Source organism: Dermacentor andersoni, chromosome 5 (genome assembly GCF_023375885.2).
Source record: "Dermacentor andersoni chromosome 5, qqDerAnde1_hic_scaffold, whole genome shotgun sequence".
In the NCBI taxonomy this organism is placed as follows: Eukaryota; Metazoa; Arthropoda; class Arachnida; order Ixodida; family Ixodidae; genus Dermacentor; species Dermacentor andersoni.
Window position 1 is genome coordinate 190,081,758 of NC_092818.1, and position 21,434 is coordinate 190,103,191.

Sequence of the window (21,434 nt, forward strand, 5' to 3'; positions counted from 1 at the left end):
TTTGGTGAAGTGTGATTTTCAAAAACCATGCTGGCTGTGTTAAGTTATGCTTCTCACAAAAGATGGACATTCACAGATGTAGTATTACCTTTTCCAAGCACATTGAGAACATTGGAAGTATCGATATGAGCAATGATTCAATAAATCCTTTCTATCTCCGCTTTTGTGAATTACTGTCACTCTAGCATTTTGGATGCGCTTGGGGAAAATACCATCCTTGAAACAAGAGCTAAATATACAATCTAATATATGGCCGAGAATATCAATAGCACGCTTAAAAGGGAGAATCTGAAAATTACTTACTTCTCGTGACCTGCTGTTTCATATGGCAAGAAAAATTATTTGAATTTCATTGGAATTTGTAGGGAACAGAAAATGCAATTTGAGGGTTTTGAGGACTTAGTTGGTTCAGACAAGCAGGACCGTGTGTACTGTGTACCAAGGATGCAAAATAATAATTGAAACAATTTGCAAGTCTTATACCAGAAAGCCTTTCATCATTATGTACACTTCCATGTTAAATTGCTTCTTTTTAAGATATCGCTGTTAAACAACCCGTGCATGTAATTGTTCTTTACTCATCTCAGATGCAACATAAGCTTACTGAAATATCCCTTAAATAAAGCAAGATCGTGTAAATTTTTGCTTTGAAGGAAACACTTATGAAGTCCTTTCTCTGTATGAGTTGCAAACACTTTGTTTATCGATAGTTTGCATGCCTTTTTGAGCTTTTAAAATATGTGTATCGGAAGGATTCCTCGTATATTGGTTTAATAGTGGCAATGAAATAATCACAAGCTTTTCTCTGTGCCATTGATCTCAACATGATATTGCCATGCATATGATAAAAATTTTTGTTAACATACGTTGGTAATAAAAACATGAAGTGTGACATCTATGTAAGTGGTCGTGTAGGCTCTCATATGAAGTTATGAAAACTATTGCATTTCAGTACGCTCTGCATTTCACATTGTTCAGATGATGATGAAAAAAAAAAAAATCAATGTTTATATTGCCACCCAAGACTAACGAAAGCTTGTTTTCTGTTATGTAAAATTATGTAAAATGAGAAGGCATAAACAAATTGAAAAAATGCTGTAATGCTGCTGCCGCTTGGAGGACGATACAAGGCAGAATACATACGTAGCTTCCACACTTCAAACACAAGATAACATAGTATAACATGGCCGTCAAGTTGATTTCAGCAGGCAGTCGGCCTTTGGGAATTTGTGATAGCAACGACTCGTTCCTTACACCAATATAAGCCGCGAGCAATTCCTGCCGAACGGCGAGAACAACTTTTAGACGGTTGCATTGCTTTGTCGCTGCCGAGTTGGTTGCATTTCACATGCAGAATACATGGAAAGCACAGAGCCACTTTAGAAATTGGCTTCATTTAAGTCATTGCCCTCAAAAACAAAAACCATTACGTCACTACTACATACTGGTGTTCATAGCAAACACTGGGATGCCCATCTTCGAACTTTTTGGTGACCACATGTTTAGTGACTATGCGCATGTGCATTCGCTTCTTGCTGACTCAGGAGGAGGAGGACTCAAAGGATCGTGCTGTCCTGGCTGATGACAATGCAGAATCATCGCCGCTGAAACGTCTTGGCAACTTTGTAGCTGGCATGCTTTCCCGGGGCCCGACTAGCAGGTGAGGCATCGTGCACTTCACTTGACTTTTTATTTTGCTAAAGACCCCCCCCCCCCCCCCTTTATTTTTAAGGGTGTTTCACATATATTTTTTTTCTTTACCATAAATTGTAAACCTGGTCTGAATACATTACATACAAAGCATCCTGAGGTGTTCACATCCATTATCATCTTAGCCTTGTAAGAGGCTGTCCTGTCCATTAAAGAGGCCCCGAGACACTTTTCTAATCATAGAATGGCCTCACTATTCAAGGACATCGTCTCACAAATCTCGTGCCGCAAGCATTTTTTCTTCAACATGTTATCACTGGCTTTACTCAACAATAAAATAGAACAAAAGCATAGATGTTCCACCACCTATGCGGGTGGCATCGTCAGTACACAAATGGCAACAAATGAGAAAATACATCCTATTTATGTATGATACTGCCGTAAACATCCAGCAGGGGGCCACTGTTCAATCTGCATGCAATTCTAACTGTGGCCCCTTGCCGGATGTTTACGGCAGTATCATACATAAATGGGATGTATTTTCTCATTTGTAGCCATTTGCGTACTGACGATGCCACCTGCATAGCTGGAGAAACGTCTATGTTTTTGTTATATTTTATTACTGAGTACAGCCAGTGATAACAACACATTGAAGTATGAGCTCCCCTGGCTTTCGGAAAATTTTTTCGCAGACATTTTTGTCTCCACTAGCGCTCTGGAAGCTACACAGGGGAGAAGCAGAAGCGATAAAGCCCCGCCGTAAAATTGTCTTAACAACAAAAGCGCTTGTCGCGGCACCCCATGGCAGCCGCACTAGACAACGCTATGCAGCATGCGGCTGATATATCGTAGGCTACACGCAGCAGGTGCAGTTGCCATGTGTGGACCGGAAGTACTAAGATCAAATGATTTTTTTTTGTCATTTTGAGATTGCATACATATATACATACCTGCCAACTCTCCCAGTTAGCCTGGGAGACTCGCAGTTGTTTGGGCACTGCCAAGGCCATAAATCTTCCGATAAACTCTAGCCCCGCCGCAATCAAGGAAAAGAAGGCATCATGCAACACGACTCCTAATAAATTGACAGTGTGCAGTGGCTTATTTCACTTGTTGCTAATTAAGCCACAATGCAGGCCAGTCTTTGCTTGACCAATTTCTTTTCATGCTCATCATAATTGCCATTGAACCAGGTAGCTACCTGAAGTCAGATTAAAATCCCAGCCATTTGTGAGTAGCCAGTGTTGGCCTAACTCAGTTCGCTGCAGATTGAGACATGCATTGAGGAGTGTGGAAGAGCCAGAGAGGTCTAATATGCATTGCATAATGATGGCTTTAGTCAAGTCAGTTTACTCCCCCCCCCCCAAAATTTTGAAGTCCCAAGGCTGGCAGGTACGTATATATGTTCAATTTATTTAACTAAAGATTAACAGTTATATATTACTGAGAATGGCCTCACAATTATGAAATCGGCGAATAGGGTTGGTGTATCCAGCTGCTTGCAATGACACTGCATACCGATATTTTGGAAGCTAAAGCATGTGATTTTTCGCTGTGTTTGACATGAGATTGCAAATTCCCTGCGGCATGCAGTGCAGTAATATTTAGCTTGCGTGTTCACAGCTGAAAATAGCACCTACTACGTTGTGCTCAGCAGCAAAATTCCATAGCCACTGCGGTGGTCAACTAACTTAAAACACTTTGCCCAACTTCTCTTTAGCAGCACTTGCATGTGTCACGAATTTCAGCATTCTAGAAATTGACAGAGACACAGTGCAAATACACTAAAGAACATTTATCTCAAGGAACAATTTCAACCCAAAACAGATGACCAGCAAATTAAGCGCGCGCAACATAAACCCCAAAAACTTTAACCACTTTTTTTTTTAATCAATAAATGCGAATCTGAGGCATTCAGAAAACTATCTACGGTCAAATCTCGTTACTACGAACCCCACATTAACGAATTTCTCAAATTTACAATTATTTTAAAAATCTCTACCAGATTGCCTGTATTTTCAATGTATAAATATTTCAGAACTACGAATTTCAATACAGCGCATATTTCAGAATAAAGCATATAGTTTATTTTCCCCTTTTAACAGAGGAACATCAGTATTACGAATTCTGCTAAAAGTAACAGCGCCGCAACTCTTGCATGAAACAGAAACCGAGAGTGCAGTAGCTATCATCACCATGTCGAGTGCCAACTGCTTCACCACAAACTTCACTGAGAACTTCACGACAAAGGTTTGGCGATGTATGGCGAGATCCAACGATGAATGCAGCTAGCGACGGTGCCAAGAACAAGCAAATGCAGTTTTCGCTGCAGGACAAATTGGACATATTGCAGGAAATCGACGCAGGGAAAAAGCAAAGCGATGTGTGCAGAAAGCATGGCATTGCCCCATCGACTTTTGGACCATTTTGAAAGACCGAGACAAGATTGTCAAGCTTCACCGGGAATCGCAACTCGCTTCTACAAGGAAATGGCTGCAACTGGGAAACTTTCAAAATGTGGACCAAGCTGTTCTCACATGGTTCAAAGATGCCAGACTGCAAAACGTTCCCGTATCTGGCCCAATGCGGCAAAAAAAAAAAAGCCTGCGAATTTGCCGATGAACTTGAAATAAGTGGGTTCGACGCCAGTGCTGGTTGGCTTTTTCGTTTCCGCCAGAGGAACGGATTAACTTGGCAGCTAGTCTCAGGGGAGGAAAAGGCTGCTGACAAAGAAGGTGCAGATTCCTGGCGCAATGATCGTTTCCTAGAGGTAGCTGGATCGTACTCTGAAGACAATGTTTTCAACACGGATGAGACCACATGTTTTTATCAGCTCCTGCCAGAAGGGACGATGCACTTCAAAGGGCAGCAGTGCAAAGGAGGGAAAAAATTCATATCTTTGCGTGCCAGTCCTGCTCTGCTGTAATGCAACCGGCATGAAGAAAATTAAACCGCTCGTGATCGGCAAGTATGCAAAGCCTCGCTGCATGAAAAACGTGTTCTTACCGTATGACTACCATGCCAATAAACGAGCCTGGATGACCAGATAATTCTTTTCCGATTGGCTCATCAAATGCGACGACCAAATGAGGAGGGATGACCGAAGAATTCTACTGGTCGACAACTGCTCTGCTCACATTGTGAATGTTCGCTAGACACACGTTCGCTTGGAGTTTCTGCTACCTAACAACAAGTCCTTGCTGCAACCCCTAGACCAGGGCATTATAAAGAGTGTGAAAGCAGAATTTCGTAAGCGCCTTGTGCAGCGGTTGATTATCAACCTCCACCTAAAGCAGCCAACTGCAATCAGTATTCGTCAGGCAGCCGAAATGCTCACAGTAGCTTGGTGGAACTTGAAGGCATCCATCATTAGCAACTGCTGGCGAAAAGCAGGGGTTGTCAAAGTGCCTGTGCAGCTTGAAGGTGACCTGGAGGTGACCGACAACAACACAGGAGACCTGTGGTCCGAGGTTGTAGAACTGCTACCCGCCTTCTCTTCCTTCGATGACTACGTGGAGAGGGACAGTGCAGCGCTAACAGCGGCAAACCTGACAACCCAAGGGATTGTTAACTGCGTTCACGTCTCCAGTGATGATGACGACCCGAAGGAAGACTACTGTGGGTCACTAAATACAGAAGGTGAGATCGCATCGAACATTGATGTTTTAGTGCACATGAACAAAGTCTGCACTTTAATCACAAAGTGCAATGATGTACCCGATGAGGTATTGTGCAAAGTGGAAGATGTAAACGCATTCCTAATCGGTCGTGCATGCTCCACACACCAGAAGAGAATCACTGATTTCTTCAAATAAAGCAGCTTTGAAGGGAGTGAAACATTTTGTACGTATTAGTTCTGTGGAAACCCCCAAGGTAGAGAGAAGTAATTAATAAAGGGAAAGTGAGACATCCACCCAAGCGTAGCTAAGTGCTACAAAAGAAACCTATGCAGGTTCCTCGAAAGAAAAGCTTCACAGTTGAGGGAGAATTCGTCCGGGTCCGGGACATTTTTATTTTGAGAGTATGCTTGTCTCGCATCTACTGCCAAGGTACATCATTTTTATTGCTAGGTTTGTCCACTGCCTTATAACTGCAAGTTTTTCATTACAATGATATTTCAAAATAACGAATGATTTTCGGCAGTCCCGCGTGGGTCATTATATCAAGATTTGACTGTATATACGTACATAAAAAAATGATAGCTGTATATTGTTTCTATTTTGACTGGCGAAGTCACACGTCGTCCATAAGGACTGCATGTTTTGAACGTCATCAGTAGTGGCAGGGTTTGGTGTGGCATTGCGTAATTCGTCGGCCTGCGTGGTTCCGACGCGGTGTAGGTGTCGACCTCCGTTACGGGTGACGGGGTTGTTGTCCTCCGCCAAGACCAGCGTGGCACAGGACGTAGTCCGGGCCAGTCAGGCGTTGGGCTGCTGATATGGCCACGTGATTGCCTCTGTGGCACTGGGTAGGGGCCAGTTACGGCAGCATGAGGCTGGACTGGGGCCATGGAGCACAGCCATGGCGATGTAGTCGGGGCTCAGGAGCTGGAGCTATCGCCAGCCAACTCGAACATCTCCTCTCTGGTCTGTGGTCCTCGAAGCCGTCTCCAGAGCACAACTGGGGATGCTTCTGCCCTGCTTCTCGTCGATGTCAGCAATGCCTGCTCATCTGCCTTTACGTGCATCGTTGTCTTCTTCACATGTTCGCGTGTGCTTTGCCTGTGACTCATGACGGCATGATAGGTTAGAGAATCTAGTTGGGAAAAAAATGGGGTAATTATGGTAGTTGCACCATTCATGCAAATCGACACTGACTGCTTAGATGTATATTTATTGCTACTTCTTCAGTGCAAATGTTGGCATGGAGTGGGCACTTCATTGAGCATTGCCACTGTTGCTTGTCCACCCTTGTTTCAAATGCGGAAATTTTATTAAAAGGATATTTTCCTGGTTTCTCGCCAGTGGGTCACAACGCACCAGATACAACAAGTGACCCTTTGGTGAGTCATCACGCAAGGGAATTGCGACTCCAAAAATTTGCTGCCAGAGTGAACATGGTAAAAAAGGAATAGAAGTAAATGGCAATAAATTTATTGGTGGGCTACCTGTGATGATCTCTGTGACTGAGCGAAACCAAAACAGAAATGAGCCATCTACACTAAAGCATGTGTGGGCTGAAAGTGAAAATCCAAGAACTTGTACTTTTGTTATGCCAGATGTGTACTGAATTGTGGAGTAGCCATATGTAAGTCACTGGTTATCCTTGTCAGTTCTTTCTATTTTTGCCACTATATTTTGCATAGTGCGTTTGGTGAGTGCACATCAGCTAGACCACTTGCCAGCTTTTAATAGCTATGTGCACTCGGTCTGCACTGTTAATTTGGGCAGTGCTTCACTGAGCATTATGCAGACAATTTATTTAACAACTCGCCATTTGTGGTATGAAGCAAAATTGTGTATTTGGAGACCCTAATGCTTTGGATAGCGTTACGACTCTTCATTGTTACTCTTTTTGTGAATAAGCAACAAGAAACTGCTTGGTATGTGCAGTGTGACCACAAGCACGCGTAATCGACGCCAGCTACTCTCCACGGATGCCGGCTTCGTGGAGCTGTGTGATGAACAGCAGCCATCCGCTACACGGAGGACAAATGCACGGAGGCAGGCCAAGCAATGACTCAAAAGAAGAAACAGCTGCTTCTAAAAGCATTTTAAACAAATTTTAGTGATTGACATGCATGTTAATATAGTTCACACAGTATAATGCATACACGAGCAGGGCGGAGTCATCCCACACCAGCAGGGCAGAGTCTGAGCTGAACCTGGGGGCACCAACCAGCTGGGTCAGCCCTTGCATTATAAAATGTTAGCCGGGCTTGTTGGTTTAACATGCAGCTAACAGCGTGAAAAGTGGACACTATTAAGGGGACAGATGACGTGGGTGCTGCCCCTTAAATCTTCTAATTTTTTCGCTGTTTGCCATATTATGTTCTTGCATTGTGTTCATTGTATATAGTCCATATAATTGCTTTAACATGCCATATTATTATTTAACATTTCAATGCAGTTTTTTAGCCATGTGTTCCTTCATTGCTCGTTACATGCAGTTAGTAGCCACAGATATCTGTCGACCTCCTCAGTGACTGTAATTGCAAGAAAATGCATGCCTGTGGATTGTTGTTCTGAGAAACACATGCTTTTATGAACAACAACATAGAGGGCAACTTTTGTAAGAATCGCTTATTTTTTAAAATCGGACACATTTAAACCGACACTAAACCTGAGGCCAGTTTTGTGTGCGAAATAAAGGAATTTGTATTGGCTCGTGCGTGGCTCCCGTACTTTGCAATATTTTCCTTGTGGACATACAGTGCTATCCAAGGTGTTCGACGGAGGCAAGGTGCTCAAGGTGTTTAGGTATGTTGATTTTTTTTTATTGACGGAACGATCTCCCATGACTTACTCGCATACTGTGCAAGCCATTTTGTCGGATTTTAAACAGCAAGGCAAAGGCTTAGATTTTACTTTTGAACTAGCCAAGGATAACAGCTTGCAGTTTTAAGATCTTGACATAGCCCTTACTGACAAAGGTTCCTCCTGGATGTACCAACCCCATGCCCACAAGGAATTGTTGTCGTGCGAGTCTACACACCAAGACTGTAAAATGTGAGATTACCACTATGTGCTTCGAATCTGCCCTTGAAAAATCGTGCTGTCATAAGGCACAAGCAAGCTTTGACGAACAGATTTTGAAGTTGAGGAAGGCTGGCTTTCCTTGTTTGGTTTTAAGCGCAGTTTCGGAAGCGTTATTACAAAAGGTGAAAAAAGAAAAATAAGCAGTGGAGAAGGTCAAGCATTTGAAAGGAAAGCTAAGCCAGTGGTAATATCGTATTCTCATAAAGTGGCGCATAATATTAAACAGGTCGCCGTGAAATATAAAATATCTCTGGTTTTTTCTGCGCCCCGAAAACTTTGTTCCGCCTGATTGGTTCTGATGACTAAGAAAGTAGGGCGTTCTATTAAACATATGAACCCTTTGTTAAGTGTGAAGAAGGTGTCGTGTACCACATACCGCTGAAGTGTGGGAAAGAGTACATTGGCCAAACTGGCCGACGTATTAATGAACGCCTGCAGGAGCATAAGCTTTCATTGAAAAAATGGTTGTGGTTCAAACTTGCCACTTTATTGCAAGTCCTGCAGGAATGAGAATAAACAAGTATGTGAAGCAAGGCTTCATGATACAACAATCATGTTTAAAAGTAAAAATTAAGTGGTGCGTGAATTGTTGGAGGTCAACCAGATTAAGAAAACGCCTGAGTCAGCACCCTGTCTCTGAATGAAAGCATGTTTTTAGAAAAGTTTTAAATTTTGATTAATCGTGATTCCCTTCATACATGTATATCTCCAGCGTTCTCGCATGTGTGCATTCACATAATCAGTGTTCCTCTTTCTTTCGTCCCCCTCTCCCCATGGCTATATAATCAGCCACCTTTGACTTCAATAAGTTGCGGGTGGCGCCTTGTCCTGTCTTTGTTCCTTCCTAGTGTGCCGTCACTGTTGGCGCTTCATCCTTTGAAAGCTATGCACCAACTAGCGCCACAACGTGTTTTACTGACACTTTCAATTTGCACAGCCCTCACATTAGGATAAGTCTTGCAACTTCTTTCCCAAACTGTGACTGGGCAATACTGAGTGCCAGTCAGCCACTACCTTTGAAACTTTTGGAGAGTTCAAGAATTTTTGTTACGTAACAATGTTCTGAACCAAGATTTCACATGTTTTTTGCAAGTTCAATTAAAGCGTGTGAACCTTTTGCTGCAATTCGGGTGTACCTACAATATGAAAGGAAAAGCTGGGGTCCACTCGGGTAGTTGCAGAAAGCTGAAAAGACACCTTGAAAAGAAAATTTGCTGTTGACTAAAAATTCATTCTAGTCCAGGTATTGGATTTGGCAGTGCTGCTATGTTGGGGAACCCACTCTAAACTGGTTGGAGCTTAAGGCCTGGATTAAAATTGCCATCCAAGCCACTAATGTGATCAAGCACACACAAATGCAGCTACACTGCAATGCAGGCAACAGTGAGGCACTATATCGATGAGATACTCCCCCTAAACTGCGCGACGTGTGTGAGGTTAGATATCGAGGTATCCGTTCAAATTGCCATTTGAGCTATTCAATGCTTTAGGTTTGAAGCGGTGCCCCATTCTGGCACAAGAGCTGCCAAGCAATTAAACCTGGATGGTCTAAGCATTCTGAAAGCTCCGAAGTATCTCAGTAATGTGGCAAATCTGCCTGAAGTCATACATAAGCGCACTTGTGAGCACTCTTCTAATAGCGGTGTGAAGCAATGGTATGACTTTATTTACATCACAAACTCGGCGACGGCTCGCTCAGAAGAGGCTAAACATCGATCAGAGGGAAATATGACTGTAAGAGGGCGTTTGAGCTGTTTCTTATTTGCAATGCAGACGAATGCCAACCTCCCCTCCCCCCTTTGCGTGCTCTTGATCGCGTTACTGTGAGCTCGTTCCTTCTCTTCCTTTTCACTAGCTTGCGTGGCAAGACTGTGCTCATCAAGCCGCCATCCTTACCGGCGCACTCTTACGCTTTTGCCCTCGCCTAAAGCACACAATGCACGGGGCATGTTAGGATGTTATCGCACTTGGACTTTTACCAGCCATTGTTGCTCAGTGGCGTTGGCGTTGTGCTGCTAAGCATGTTGCAGCATCAAATTTCAGCCGTGGCAGCCGCATTTTGATGGAGGAAATGGAAAAAAAAAAGCCCATTTACTGTGCATTGGGTGCACGCTAGAGAACCCCATGTGGTCAAAATTAATCTGCAGTCCCCCACTACGGTTTGCCTCATAATCGGAATGTGGCTTTGGCACTTCAAACCCAAGAATTTAAAAGTAGCTTCGACTTTGTATGAAACATGACACTGCCCTGCATCTATGGTCACTCATGGTCGTGCACCACGCAATTTAAGAGGTGCTTTCGCAACTGCCAGATATAATTCAACCAACTGACCATCTGTGTTCGTGCAAGTTTCCATATGTTGTCTCCGTAATCCTTCCTGGCAGCAGTGAAATTTCATTGTGTTGAAATAGTGAGCAAACAAACTTTGTTATATTGATAATCAATATACATGGTGTTATATGCGCAAGAAGCTATAAAATCTTAAATCATTATATTGAGAATTTCATTATACTGAAGTTCGTTATATCGAGGTTTAGCTGTATAAATGTACTTCTGTTCTGGTATTTGCCATTGCGGTGCCTCAGTGCTTGGAAAGAGTTGTTTTAATAAGTGCCTTTGGACACCACATGAAAAAGTGCCACCATGGAAGTGGTCCAGATGCCCTTTTTCAGGGTTTTGTCGAGCCCACATTGTTCGGCGAGATTTACATGGCACTGGCTGCTTTTCCAGGACATTTCATCCCTAAAGAAAACTGAGTGTCGGGCATGGTTACACCTGTACCTATTTGGATAACCGGTGGCTAACCAGCAGCAGCGGGGGTTCGAACTCTCAACTTCCCAAAGGGAGCACTCAACAAGGCCACGTCTGTAGTAGCCATAGAGTGGCAATAAATGTGTGTCATTTAAAATTGACCCTAAAGTTTCAGAAGTGCCGCTAGTACCAGAGGCAGTTCCTGGCTGTTAAAAGGCTGGCAAGTGCAGGTAGACCACTTGCAATGACGTTACACTTCGTCAGCACTGTTAAGTTGGGCAGTGTTTCACTGAGCACTATGCATAAGAGGTAAAGAGAGAAAAGCCAAGGCAAAAAGCAACAAAATGTGGCTTCACCATAAGTCACATGATCTGACTAGAGCACTATGATGTAGACGATGTTTTGAAAACAACGTGCTCAAGAGTGCAAACCCTCTCCATACATGTGGCACTGCCTGAGAAGTGGTCAGAACAAGAAAGCCACATGTTGTTGCTCTAATGAACGAAACTAATTAAATAATAAACAGCTAGCTGTACATGGTTCTGCACTGTTGTAGTGCACATCTTTGAAATGTTTGGATTTGGTCGTAGGGGCCGCAGAGCAGTGCCAGTCAGTTTGCTTTCTGGCTTCCAAGATGGCCTAGTTTTGGCAGGAATATAACTGTACATCAGCTTCAAGCAGCTTATTAAATGTAAGCAACAATGCCAAACATGTGTTGCAGAAGATGCTCTACTAAATCTGGCTTTGTGCATGTGAGTAAAGGTTCCAAAGTTAGGGCAAAGCATGAATTGTTGCAATATATGTTTAGTTATGCAAGTTGTTCTGCATTTATGGTGAGTGCAAAATAAACAAAACGCGGTACAGAGGAGTGATCATGTGCTTCGTGTTCCCGTATTCTTTGTGCTGCAACCATTGATCAACCAAATATGAATGCCACAACTACAGCATTCAGCTGTTACTTAAATTGAAGTGGGGAGAACATCTCGCAATGCTCGCCACAAAGCTGTTAGAGCGGCATTGCATCTGACACCGTATTTCTCGATACCTAATGCTAACAACCAAACAGGTCAACAGTAATTCATTTTGCACTTGTCCTGTCTTAGTAAAGAAAAAAAACTTGCTTGAAAAATGAGTTGTATGTTCACTTTTTGGAATACATATCGTAACAAAGTTAGTTCCAGTAAAAGCTAGCTGCAGCTCGTATCCTACAATTTTAACGCAATAACATTAAGGCCCCTGTGTCTCGTAAAATCCGATGTCGGCACTTTGCGTCGGACCTCATTTTGCAATAAGTCATTACGAACCACAACTATGCAGGGCCCCTCGGTGTGGTGCAGAAGCGTTGCTGAACTACGCAATTGAATTCCTCAGAGTAAAATGCGTCGGAAAACTTGTACTGTACAACCTAAACACAACCTACAGGCATGATGGTGTTTGATTGTAATTTGAACATAAAAGAACACGTGATTCTGTTACGTGGGCACTCAAACATGCCAAACCCCTTTTCTAGAGTTCCTACCATTCATAGAGCAGTGCACTGCGCTCGGTTTCTTGCAGCAACATCCAGATGGCACTTGCATCCACGGCCCACACAAGAGGCCACGTTTCTACCAGAAAGCTCATCCACTCGTCTTCGTAACTCTCACCGCGAGCGTTTCCTAGTAAACATTACGGTTACATAAGCTGTAGTTGCCGGCAAGCGTGAGAAGCAGTTGGGTATCTTTAAATGCTGTCATGTTCCGCTCTTAAAGGCAAAGCTTAAGTGTCCACCAAATTTTTCTTGTTCAATTTGTGCCTGTTTTTCTTTTCAGTTCCAGCTGTGGAATGTTCTTATGTAGCTTGTAATTGATTTCTTGTTAATGCATGTCTTGTAGTGTCAGTTGCTATGCTAAGCTCTTCTTTTTTTGCTGCATCTCATTGCTAATGCTTGTCCATGGTAGAAATGTTCTTAGTCAACTTACTGTAAATGAAAAGCATGGTTTTTGATTATGTTTTGAAAATACATTTTTGTTGCAGCTTTAGACCATTTCATACACTGCCAAACAGTCTTTTCAACAGCAATGTTACTACAGCTATTAGTTGCACAAAATAATTAAGTATATTGTTCCTGAAATTCCTCTTGGGAATCACTTTCAGTTGTACCAGTGGTACCTTTGGGTATATACAGTTAAAGCTCAATGTAACGAAGTCAGTAAACTTGCAATTTGCTTCATTGTATGGAAATTCAATCCTTTATCCAAATAAGTACAGTTGCCAATAGATTTTTTTACACTAAGGGGTGCAGTATTTCTGGAATTATCAGGCAATTGAAAAATTTTATTCCTAATGATGATGTCAACTGTGTGATGTGTAGTGACCCAAAAAAGACAAAGCTGCTTTTCCTGTAGACAAGAGAAAAAGGAGAAGAATAAAATAAGGTTCTTGATGTCAATCTTGATATGTTACATTGGTGCAGTGTATGACAGGATAGTAAATCTCTTGCTTGGGCTAGTTGCTTCATGCTTGAATGAGTAAAGGCAAGGCGTAAAAGACCAGGACTGAAGGACACAAACGACAGGACGGGCGCCACTCACAACTAAGTTTATTTCCGCAACAAGCCTGCCTTATGTAGGTCATTTAAGCCGAATCGCACACGAAATGTTAGAAGTACAATACAGCCATCCACCAACCACTCGGGAATCATATCTGGCACAAAAGATGAAAATGTCAAAATCTGATCTTTTGTCACTGATCTCGCGAATTTCAGTTGGACTACATATCTCGTTTTGTTCATGCTTTGCTTCTCTTCACCTTCCTACTTGACCAAAGAGTGTCCAAATCTATGCCCCCACGATGGAAACAATATCGAAAGGTATGCTTTTGCTGACTGCACGTGCAAAAAGTAGACCACTTCTATTTGTCATTCCAGATTGTCCGGACTGCTGGAGACGCTGCTTTCAGTTATGGCAAATCTGGCAAATCACACCGAGCAGCCCCGGGGTGACTGTAATTGGATGAAGCAGCACATCAGGGTGCCCCAGTGTGCACCTGCATACATAGGTACATCTTAAGGAGTATTAATGGTGAGGCTTGTCCAAGTTGGCAGCACCTGATAACATCATCATCAATATGGGGTATTTAATGGCTGCTCGGGCTCTGTGACATTTTGCAGACTCTGTGAGTATTGTCACTGCTCAGGAGCAGTAGCAGACAGTGACAGCAGAAGTTGACCCTTTTTGCAGCAAGGATGGCTGAAGTTCGCGGCTGTGATTGCTCCTCTCTTTGCGTGCCAGACTGTTCTGCAGTAACAGCTGCAGGAAAGGCGTGGGTCTCCATGAGAGCCGACTTGTATCTGATGTTACCGGATTTTTGCGACAACCCTGTCTGCACACGTGCCAGGTGCGTCCTGCAGACAAGTGTAATGAAGTCTAGTTACTAAGTGGAACTTCTGTTATATAGCTGTTTCATTTTGTTGACTGTGTCCTTATCATGTTTAATTTTTTTTTATTACATTCTACCCTTGTTGCATTACTGTTTCTGTACGTCAATAATAAGCACACATTGTTGGTTAAGGCTTTTTATATTTTTGTGCGCTTGGGTTGCCACGCGGCATAACGGCAGTATGAAATTTATAACTAAACGCATTCAAGCCCATTTCATAGAGATACTGCAACAGTAAATTATAGAATGTGTTGTTAATAATCTATCATTCAGTCTTCAGCTTGATCACTGTTCAACTTCACACCTCTGGCTTGTACATCAGACTCTGCATGGCGCAATGCTGGCACACATTGTACTGATCTTGCAACCACTGAATATGCATGACCTGTCCAAATAACCACCATGAAAATCGCCACATAAAAAGCAATTGTGAAATTCCTAACGGGAATGCATATCGTTGTCAACAAAGAAAAGCATGGGTGAATACTAACGCAATTTGGTGCTGCACTGGCGATGCGATTACTCTTCCCACTAGTGTTTTCTCAATTTGAAATTCTATTAGTGACCCGCTTGCAAACGTACACAGTGAAAGTTTGACCAACTTTTGAGTAATGTTTTGAGAATGTTGCTAAAAAAATAAGCCACCCAATATATTCAAAGAAGTGCATGAATGGCTGACCCTCAGCCAGAGTATGGCCAAGTAAGCGGAGACAGAGGATCAGAAAAGGTGTTGATTGCATGGCGTGGACAGCCCAACCAAGACGGTCGGGAAGTCTGAAGAACTACCAAAACGAAAGGACCCTACATCAGGTATCGTCATGTTTTTTAGACACAACCACCTCATACTACAACCATGTGAGCTGGAAATATAACCCAAGGTCCCAAAAGAAATTGTCACCCTACCATTCAGCTCATTCGGAAACGGTGAAGTGGACAATAGCCACCCACTGTATCGCGCCAGCCTTAAAGAAGTCATGCATGCACAAAGTACAGGAAGGCTTTGATATGCAGATTGGAAGGTTACAGGAAGCTGGTTTCCCGCAATCAGTCATTTCAGCAGTAGCGGAGGCAGTGCTAAAGAAGATAAAAAGCAAAAACGCTATTAGTGAAACTGTAAGGGAACACAAACATAAGAAATGTGAAGTTGTGCCTCATGTTCGCAAGACGTCGCATAACTTAAAGGAGTTTGTGGAACAATACATGAACTTAAGGCGGTGTTCTTGGCTCCCAGCGAGCTTGCTGGATTATGTTTGTGCACAGGAAGTAGAAATAGGTTGCCTGGGTGTGGAAAAAAAATATGAATTTCTACATAGATTGCTGTGTTGGGGTAGTCTATCGGATACCTCTTTCGTGTGGCAAAGTCTACGTAGGCCAAACTGGAATGTGCGTGAATTTGCACTTGCGTGAGCATGAATTGTTAATTAAGAATAACACAAGTGCGCACCTTCTCATCCACTTTTCGGCTTGCAGGTGTAAGCCACTCCTAAAAGAAGTAAAGATTTTGTGTCAGTGCCGTGATAGCAGAATGAGGGAGATATGTGAGGCACATCATGTAAGAAATAAGGGACCTGATTGTATTAGTGATACCTCAGTTTATCTGCACAAGTGAGATTAGGTTTATCAAAGAGTGTAGTTGGGTCACATGTTGCATGAAGAGTTTTTTTTTTTTATTATTGGTATTGCTGCACTTGCACAGAGGTGTATTTCTGGGTGGTACTTATATGTGGTCTTTGTGGAATAAATGTTAGTTGCAAGTCTGCACCTGTCCTTGTTTCATGCTCTCTTTGCAGTCATTAGTTCGTGCAGTTTGAATATTTAATGTGCAGCAACTCGCCCAACACGTTCTAAAATATATATAAAGGCGGAGCAATGCTGGCCAAGGTAGATTGGTGGCAAGGCCGAGTTTAGTCCTCTCTGGCATAAACATTGCACTCTTACGCCACAAAAGATATTAACAAAAAATTAAAGTGATTACAAAAGGCACTCAGCTGTGAATTAAAGCACTCAATGTGGTAAGTCTGCTAAGACAGTAGCAAGCGTTGCCTTCATAAACACGACGCCAAGTCTCCAGCGAGAATCAAACAGTAACACCATATACAGAAGCTACCAGCAATTCTCATCCTGAGCTACCTCTTTAAAAGTAACCACAATATCGAGGCTGTACTAGGGCAAGAATCAAGCTGTTAAGAAAGCACTTGCATATAATCATTGTGATAAAACAGCACAATTCAGCCTCGCTAAAAACAAGGCGAGGAAAAAACCTTGTTCATAAAAAAATTTCTGCATGAAGCAACTAGCAGCAGTTGAACATGTGCGAATCAATGTATAAAATACATCCAAGAACATGAACCACATGACTGCTGGTGTGACGATTTAACGAGTTCCATAAAGCCAACGAAATCTGCTTGCAAGCCTTAGCAGCAACACATAACATGGCAAAGAAGCAACAAGTAACATTTGCAACCGAAGCGAAATGCCTTTAACCCAATGCTGCATGACGGAAAAACAGAACCAAAACATGAATACATCGTGATCAACTTTGTTGTGTACTCATATAAACATTGAGTGCAACAAAGACCGAGAGGTCGGAAAGAAAGCATGGGAACAAGTTTTTCACCCACACTGGCGATCCATGGCTGCTGTCACGCCCGCACGTGAGGCCTCACAGGGAATGAGTAGAACCATGCTGACGGCGAGTTTTTGTTGGTATTTGGGCACCCCACCACACAAGAATTGATTTTCGACGTGCCTTGAAGCTTTGGCCACCAAACGCATGTGATGGGTGTTGCCTGCCATGGGTGTTTTCCGTCGTGTAGAGTTTTCACTCGCAAAAGGGCACATAGTTGATTTCCAAACGAACTTCAGCAGATACTTGATTAGCAGTCCAATTTCTTACTTTTTGAACACCACTTGTGGAAAGGCCCTCATTCATTACTGCACAGTACTGTACAGGTACTCTACAAAGCATGTGAAGGCTCCAGTGGTAGTTCATAGTGCACGACTAGACCAGCTTGCTTGCACAGAAAAGCTTAATGAACACAGTAATCAGGTATGAGGAAGCTTGTGCATGCTCCCCAACCTAAGCCATTATTTTGATAGCCTAGCCTAAAGAATGGAGTAAGGTAACCAGGTGGTTGTTGCCATCAATGAAATCGAATGTGTCCTGCATTATGGGCGCTTATTTGTTTTCAACTTACAAAAGGCTTTCCATGGCTTTCCTGGATAGCATGGGCATCGCTATGGCTAAAATTTGCACCACCAAATCTGCACAATAATCTTCTGGCATGGTCGAACTTACAGAAGTTGGGAACTAGGAACAAGGTGCATATTCTGTAATATTTCAGATTTAAATAAATTGCAGTACTTATACAAAAAGTAGCAAATAATTACTTTATATCACGTTTCTTCTGGTGCTTCCTTGAAGTTTCACATAAGAATTCTCAATAACTCTCTGAGCTAATATCGTTTTAATTGAAACCACATTAATAAGGATACAATTTTATGTATCACAGTATATGTTGTGACTGATATGTCGTGAAATAAAATGTTAAGACTTACAAAAGCCTACAAGCACTGAAAATGAGCACATTTCTAGTAGTAAGGAAGAGAGAGATTATTATAAAAAAATTTTGCCGGCACACATACAACTGCTGGCATGCTACTCTGTATAGGGATGGGGAATTGGATTAAAAGATTCCATAGGACAGTGGAAAAAAATCAAAAAATAAAAATAAATAGGAGTTCATTGGTCAGCAGTTGAGACAAGCAAGACATCTTGAGCATATTATTGGAAATAAAGCAGGCAAGAAATTCGTATAATCAGATGTTACTGGCATAGTTAACTACAATATAGAAATGTAGGTTGTAATGGAGAGATAGGCAATATGCTACATTGCTATGCATGTATATATAATGCCCGATTTGCACAAGGAGGCTAAGTGACTATTTTTCAGTGCCATCTTTCGAAGGGAATGCCAATGAAATCGTCCCCATGCTGTCAATTTCTCCATCCATCCCTCTATCCATGGAGGCACCATGTTGGCAGAAACGTGTTCAGAGGGGCTTTAGTCTCCAGAGTTCTGCAAAATCCACTATGTAAGGGAACAGACCAAAACCCTCTAGTGAGTTTCTGATGTTGCAAAGCTGCCACTCCACATATAGGCATCATGCTTTTACATTGACATGAGCACTGGCCCATTAAGAACAGTAAAGGTACACATGCAGCAAGGCTATTAGCATTATCAATTCCACAATGCATGAAAGTGACAGTGCCTTCACATGCTATTCTGAGCTACGAGGTCACCTTTAAGCAGAGAATAAATTACGGTAGAGCTTGTTAGCTGCACAGCTTGGCTTCATTTTTGCTATAGGGTTTTTTTTTTTAATTTGTTGGGTTCATTAAGGCCACAAATTATGACAGCAATGCAAATGCAGTCTTTATTTGACCAGCAAATCATAGCTAATAGTTGGACATAAGAAGTATGATGTACAGTTGTGCTGAGGCATGACCTGGTTGTCAATATATGTGACATGCGTCATTGATTAAACATGCATTGAATCTAATACTTTGTTCATTCTGTTACCTACAAGTCCAAAAATATTTTCATGTCACTCAAAAGTGGAAAAAGTTGCTCGTTTCATTCAGTGAAGCACAAGTAGTTTCCATCAAGTATTTTAACGGATCACGAACTCGAGCATGTTGGTAGTGCTATATATCCTCCATTAAAAATGGCATAGGTCTTGAACTGAGTGTACACGCTAAATCATGCCAGTATCACAAAAAGTGGCATTGCTTCATTAGTCCATTAATAGTGTGTGACGGGAAACTGCAACGTGACAAATATGTACAATGATGCTAGGCAAAAAAAAAAAGAAAAAAGAAAAAAGCACACAGCAGTTACTAAGAAATTCCTGATAATATTACCAACAAGGGTCCAATGCAGAAACCTATTATGTTGCCCACTATCCACACATGGGGCAATATAAAATGAAGTAGTGCAACTTCAAAAGCGGCGCCTAATATCTTGGGCACTGGAACCAAAAAGAACAAAAACAAGTATCTGCCCCTAGGGTAATATGCGGCATAGAGGCCCTTCATGGCAATCAACGTAGCCGTCAAGCCAAGGAAGCACTTATAGTGCATTTCAAAGGCATGCACACCGGCAATCTCCTTGTAGTTCGGCAGGATGTAGTATGTCATCAGACAGAAAGCGAAGTTGGTGGTGGCCGTGAGGCCCAAGAGTGCGCCTAGGAAGCGGTTGACACCCATCCTGCGTTCAAGATAGAAGCCGAGGCCGATCAACGATAGCACCGTGTAGACCATGTGCAGATATTCCGTGGAGTGCAATGCCGGGAGGAACAACAGCTTCCACTGGCGATGATCTATCACGAGTGAAGAAGTGACGCACGGACCGTTCACCAGCTTCTTCCAGTGGTGCGGCACAAGGTCCAATTGCAACATGACGAGCACCGCCGACACAAGGATAGCCCCGTAGGGCAACGAAGCCAGCCGGCCAGGTTCACGCCGACGGTCATGGTGCGGTCGCGTGAGGCGCACGGGTTGTTGCCCGAGGAGGTTCCAGACGAGGTCGGAGATGGGCGTGATGACTCCGTAGACGTAGGCGACGCCGACTAGGATACCGGCGAGATGACCGACGAAAGAGGCATTCGGCGTGACAAGCTGAAGGAGCACCAGCTCTACCCAGACGATTTGTCCGGAGGGCAAGTCAACGATGATGCCCAGAACGCGCCGACGTTGTTCGGGGAAGTAGTAATTGCTAAGTACCTTGAGGGCGAAGATAACGCAGGAGAAGCCGACACCACAGTGGTAGTCGAACGAAACGTCGATGAACGTGGCCAACAGATAGTTTAAACCTACGAACACAACGCTACAGAGTGCAGTAAAGAGGATGATGATGTAAGCGAATTGCGCGCTCCCGAAGGCAGGTTCGAGAAGCTTTCCCTTCCAAATGAAGGAAACCATGTTGTAATACAGGTGCAGACTGTCGCCGTGTTCGACCGCCCCGTAGAAGATGCGCATCCACTGTTTCTTGAAAAGAACGGTGTCTACACTAATGCAAGCGCCGTAGAGGTCGTGCCAGGGCAGTTCGAAAAGTTGGAGGAAAACGCACGCTTGAGCGAGGACAGTCAAAAGCGTGGCCGGTGGAATGGTTTCTACCCCCACTTCAAACAATACATGGTTTAGGAGCAGCACAAGGCCCATCCTGTCACGCTGTCGCCTGCGTTGCATTGCAGCCGGCGTTTGTGTCGTCGATTAGATCGCATTAAACGCAAGTTCGATGCAAGGCTTCTTGCCTACTAAAGCGACACGCAGCAGTTTGCTCGATGCTTTGAAACGAAACGCATGGCGAGTGAAACTGAACCGAACGTCGAAATTACACGTGCGCACGTGTGGCACGTGCGCACGTGTGGATGGATGGCGGCTACACCCTTTGTAACGGGCGGCGGCTGGCGCTACCTAGCCTTTTGCTCCCCCTCCTATTTTTTTTCTTTATATCCCCTTCTCCTTAAACTAGTTTTCACTCCCCTCTTACCCCCAAAATAAATATCTAAAATAGTACAGAAAACATTAGTTCCCCGATTTATGGTATTATCTCTCCCTTGACTTCCTCCACCAATCCTCTACCCTCCCCTTCGTTACTGCCACTCTTTTCTTGTCTATTTGCCCTCGTTCCCCGGGAAAACCTAATGCCCCTTCCATATCTGTCACTGTTCCCTCAGCAAGAGTCGGGCGAAGGTCTGTGCACCTCAGCACTACATGCTCTGTGGTCTCAATTTCGGCTCTGCAAGCTGTGCACAAAAGGTCCACGTCTTCAAATTTAGCCCTGTATGTTTTCGTTCTCAAAACCCCCGTCCTAGCTTCCAATAATAGTGAGCTGCCCCGCGAGTTATCAA

At 43.2% G+C, this 21,434-nt stretch overlaps 2 protein-coding genes across 3 annotated transcripts in view; one reads left to right on the forward strand and one right to left on the reverse strand.

Moving 5' to 3' along the window:
* Window positions 1-7,980, forward strand: part of LOC126532321 (uncharacterized) — a 71,258-nt gene extending 63,278 nt beyond the window's left edge. The window contains exons 12-13 of the mRNA XM_050180014.2: window positions 1,545-1,660; window positions 7,203-7,980. Of these exons, the coding sequence (XP_050035971.1) occupies window positions 1,545-1,660; window positions 7,203-7,329 (243 nt within the window). The 3' untranslated portion in view covers window positions 7,330-7,980. The remainder of the gene's footprint in view (window positions 1-1,544; window positions 1,661-7,202) is intronic.
* Window positions 7,981-13,660: 5,680 nt separating this feature from the next.
* Window positions 13,661-20,957, reverse strand: LOC129385179 (rhomboid-related protein 4-like). 2 transcript variants are annotated; one of them, XR_008612770.2, is made up of 2 exons: window positions 17,141-20,943; window positions 13,661-14,484 (listed from the first exon to the last, which is right to left on the reverse strand). XR_008612770.2 is itself a non-coding variant. In XM_055071429.2 (2 exons), the coding sequence occupies exons 1-2, from the start codon at window positions 20,767-20,769 to the stop codon at window positions 14,273-14,275; spliced, it is 1,302 nt and encodes a 433-aa protein (XP_054927404.1). In that variant the 5' UTR covers window positions 20,770-20,957; the 3' UTR covers window positions 13,661-14,272. The 2 variants fall into 2 exon arrangements, 1 of the variants encoding a protein (XP_054927404.1); XM_055071429.2 differs by having other exon boundaries at window positions 19,680-20,957.
* Between the last annotated feature and the right edge of the window lie 477 nt (window positions 20,958-21,434).

What these genes read in the sequence shown, in the direction of transcription:
- LOC129385179 (XM_055071429.2), bottom strand. Translation starts at nt 20,769, where the DNA reads ATGCAACGCAGGCGACAGCGTGACAGGATGGGCCTTGTGCTGCTCCTA. An exon ending in GAACTACAAGGAGATTGCCG is followed by an intron (nt 14,485 to 19,679) that starts GTGTGCATGCCT and finishes ACTTGTCTGCAG; the next exon opens with GACGCACCTGGCACGTGTGC.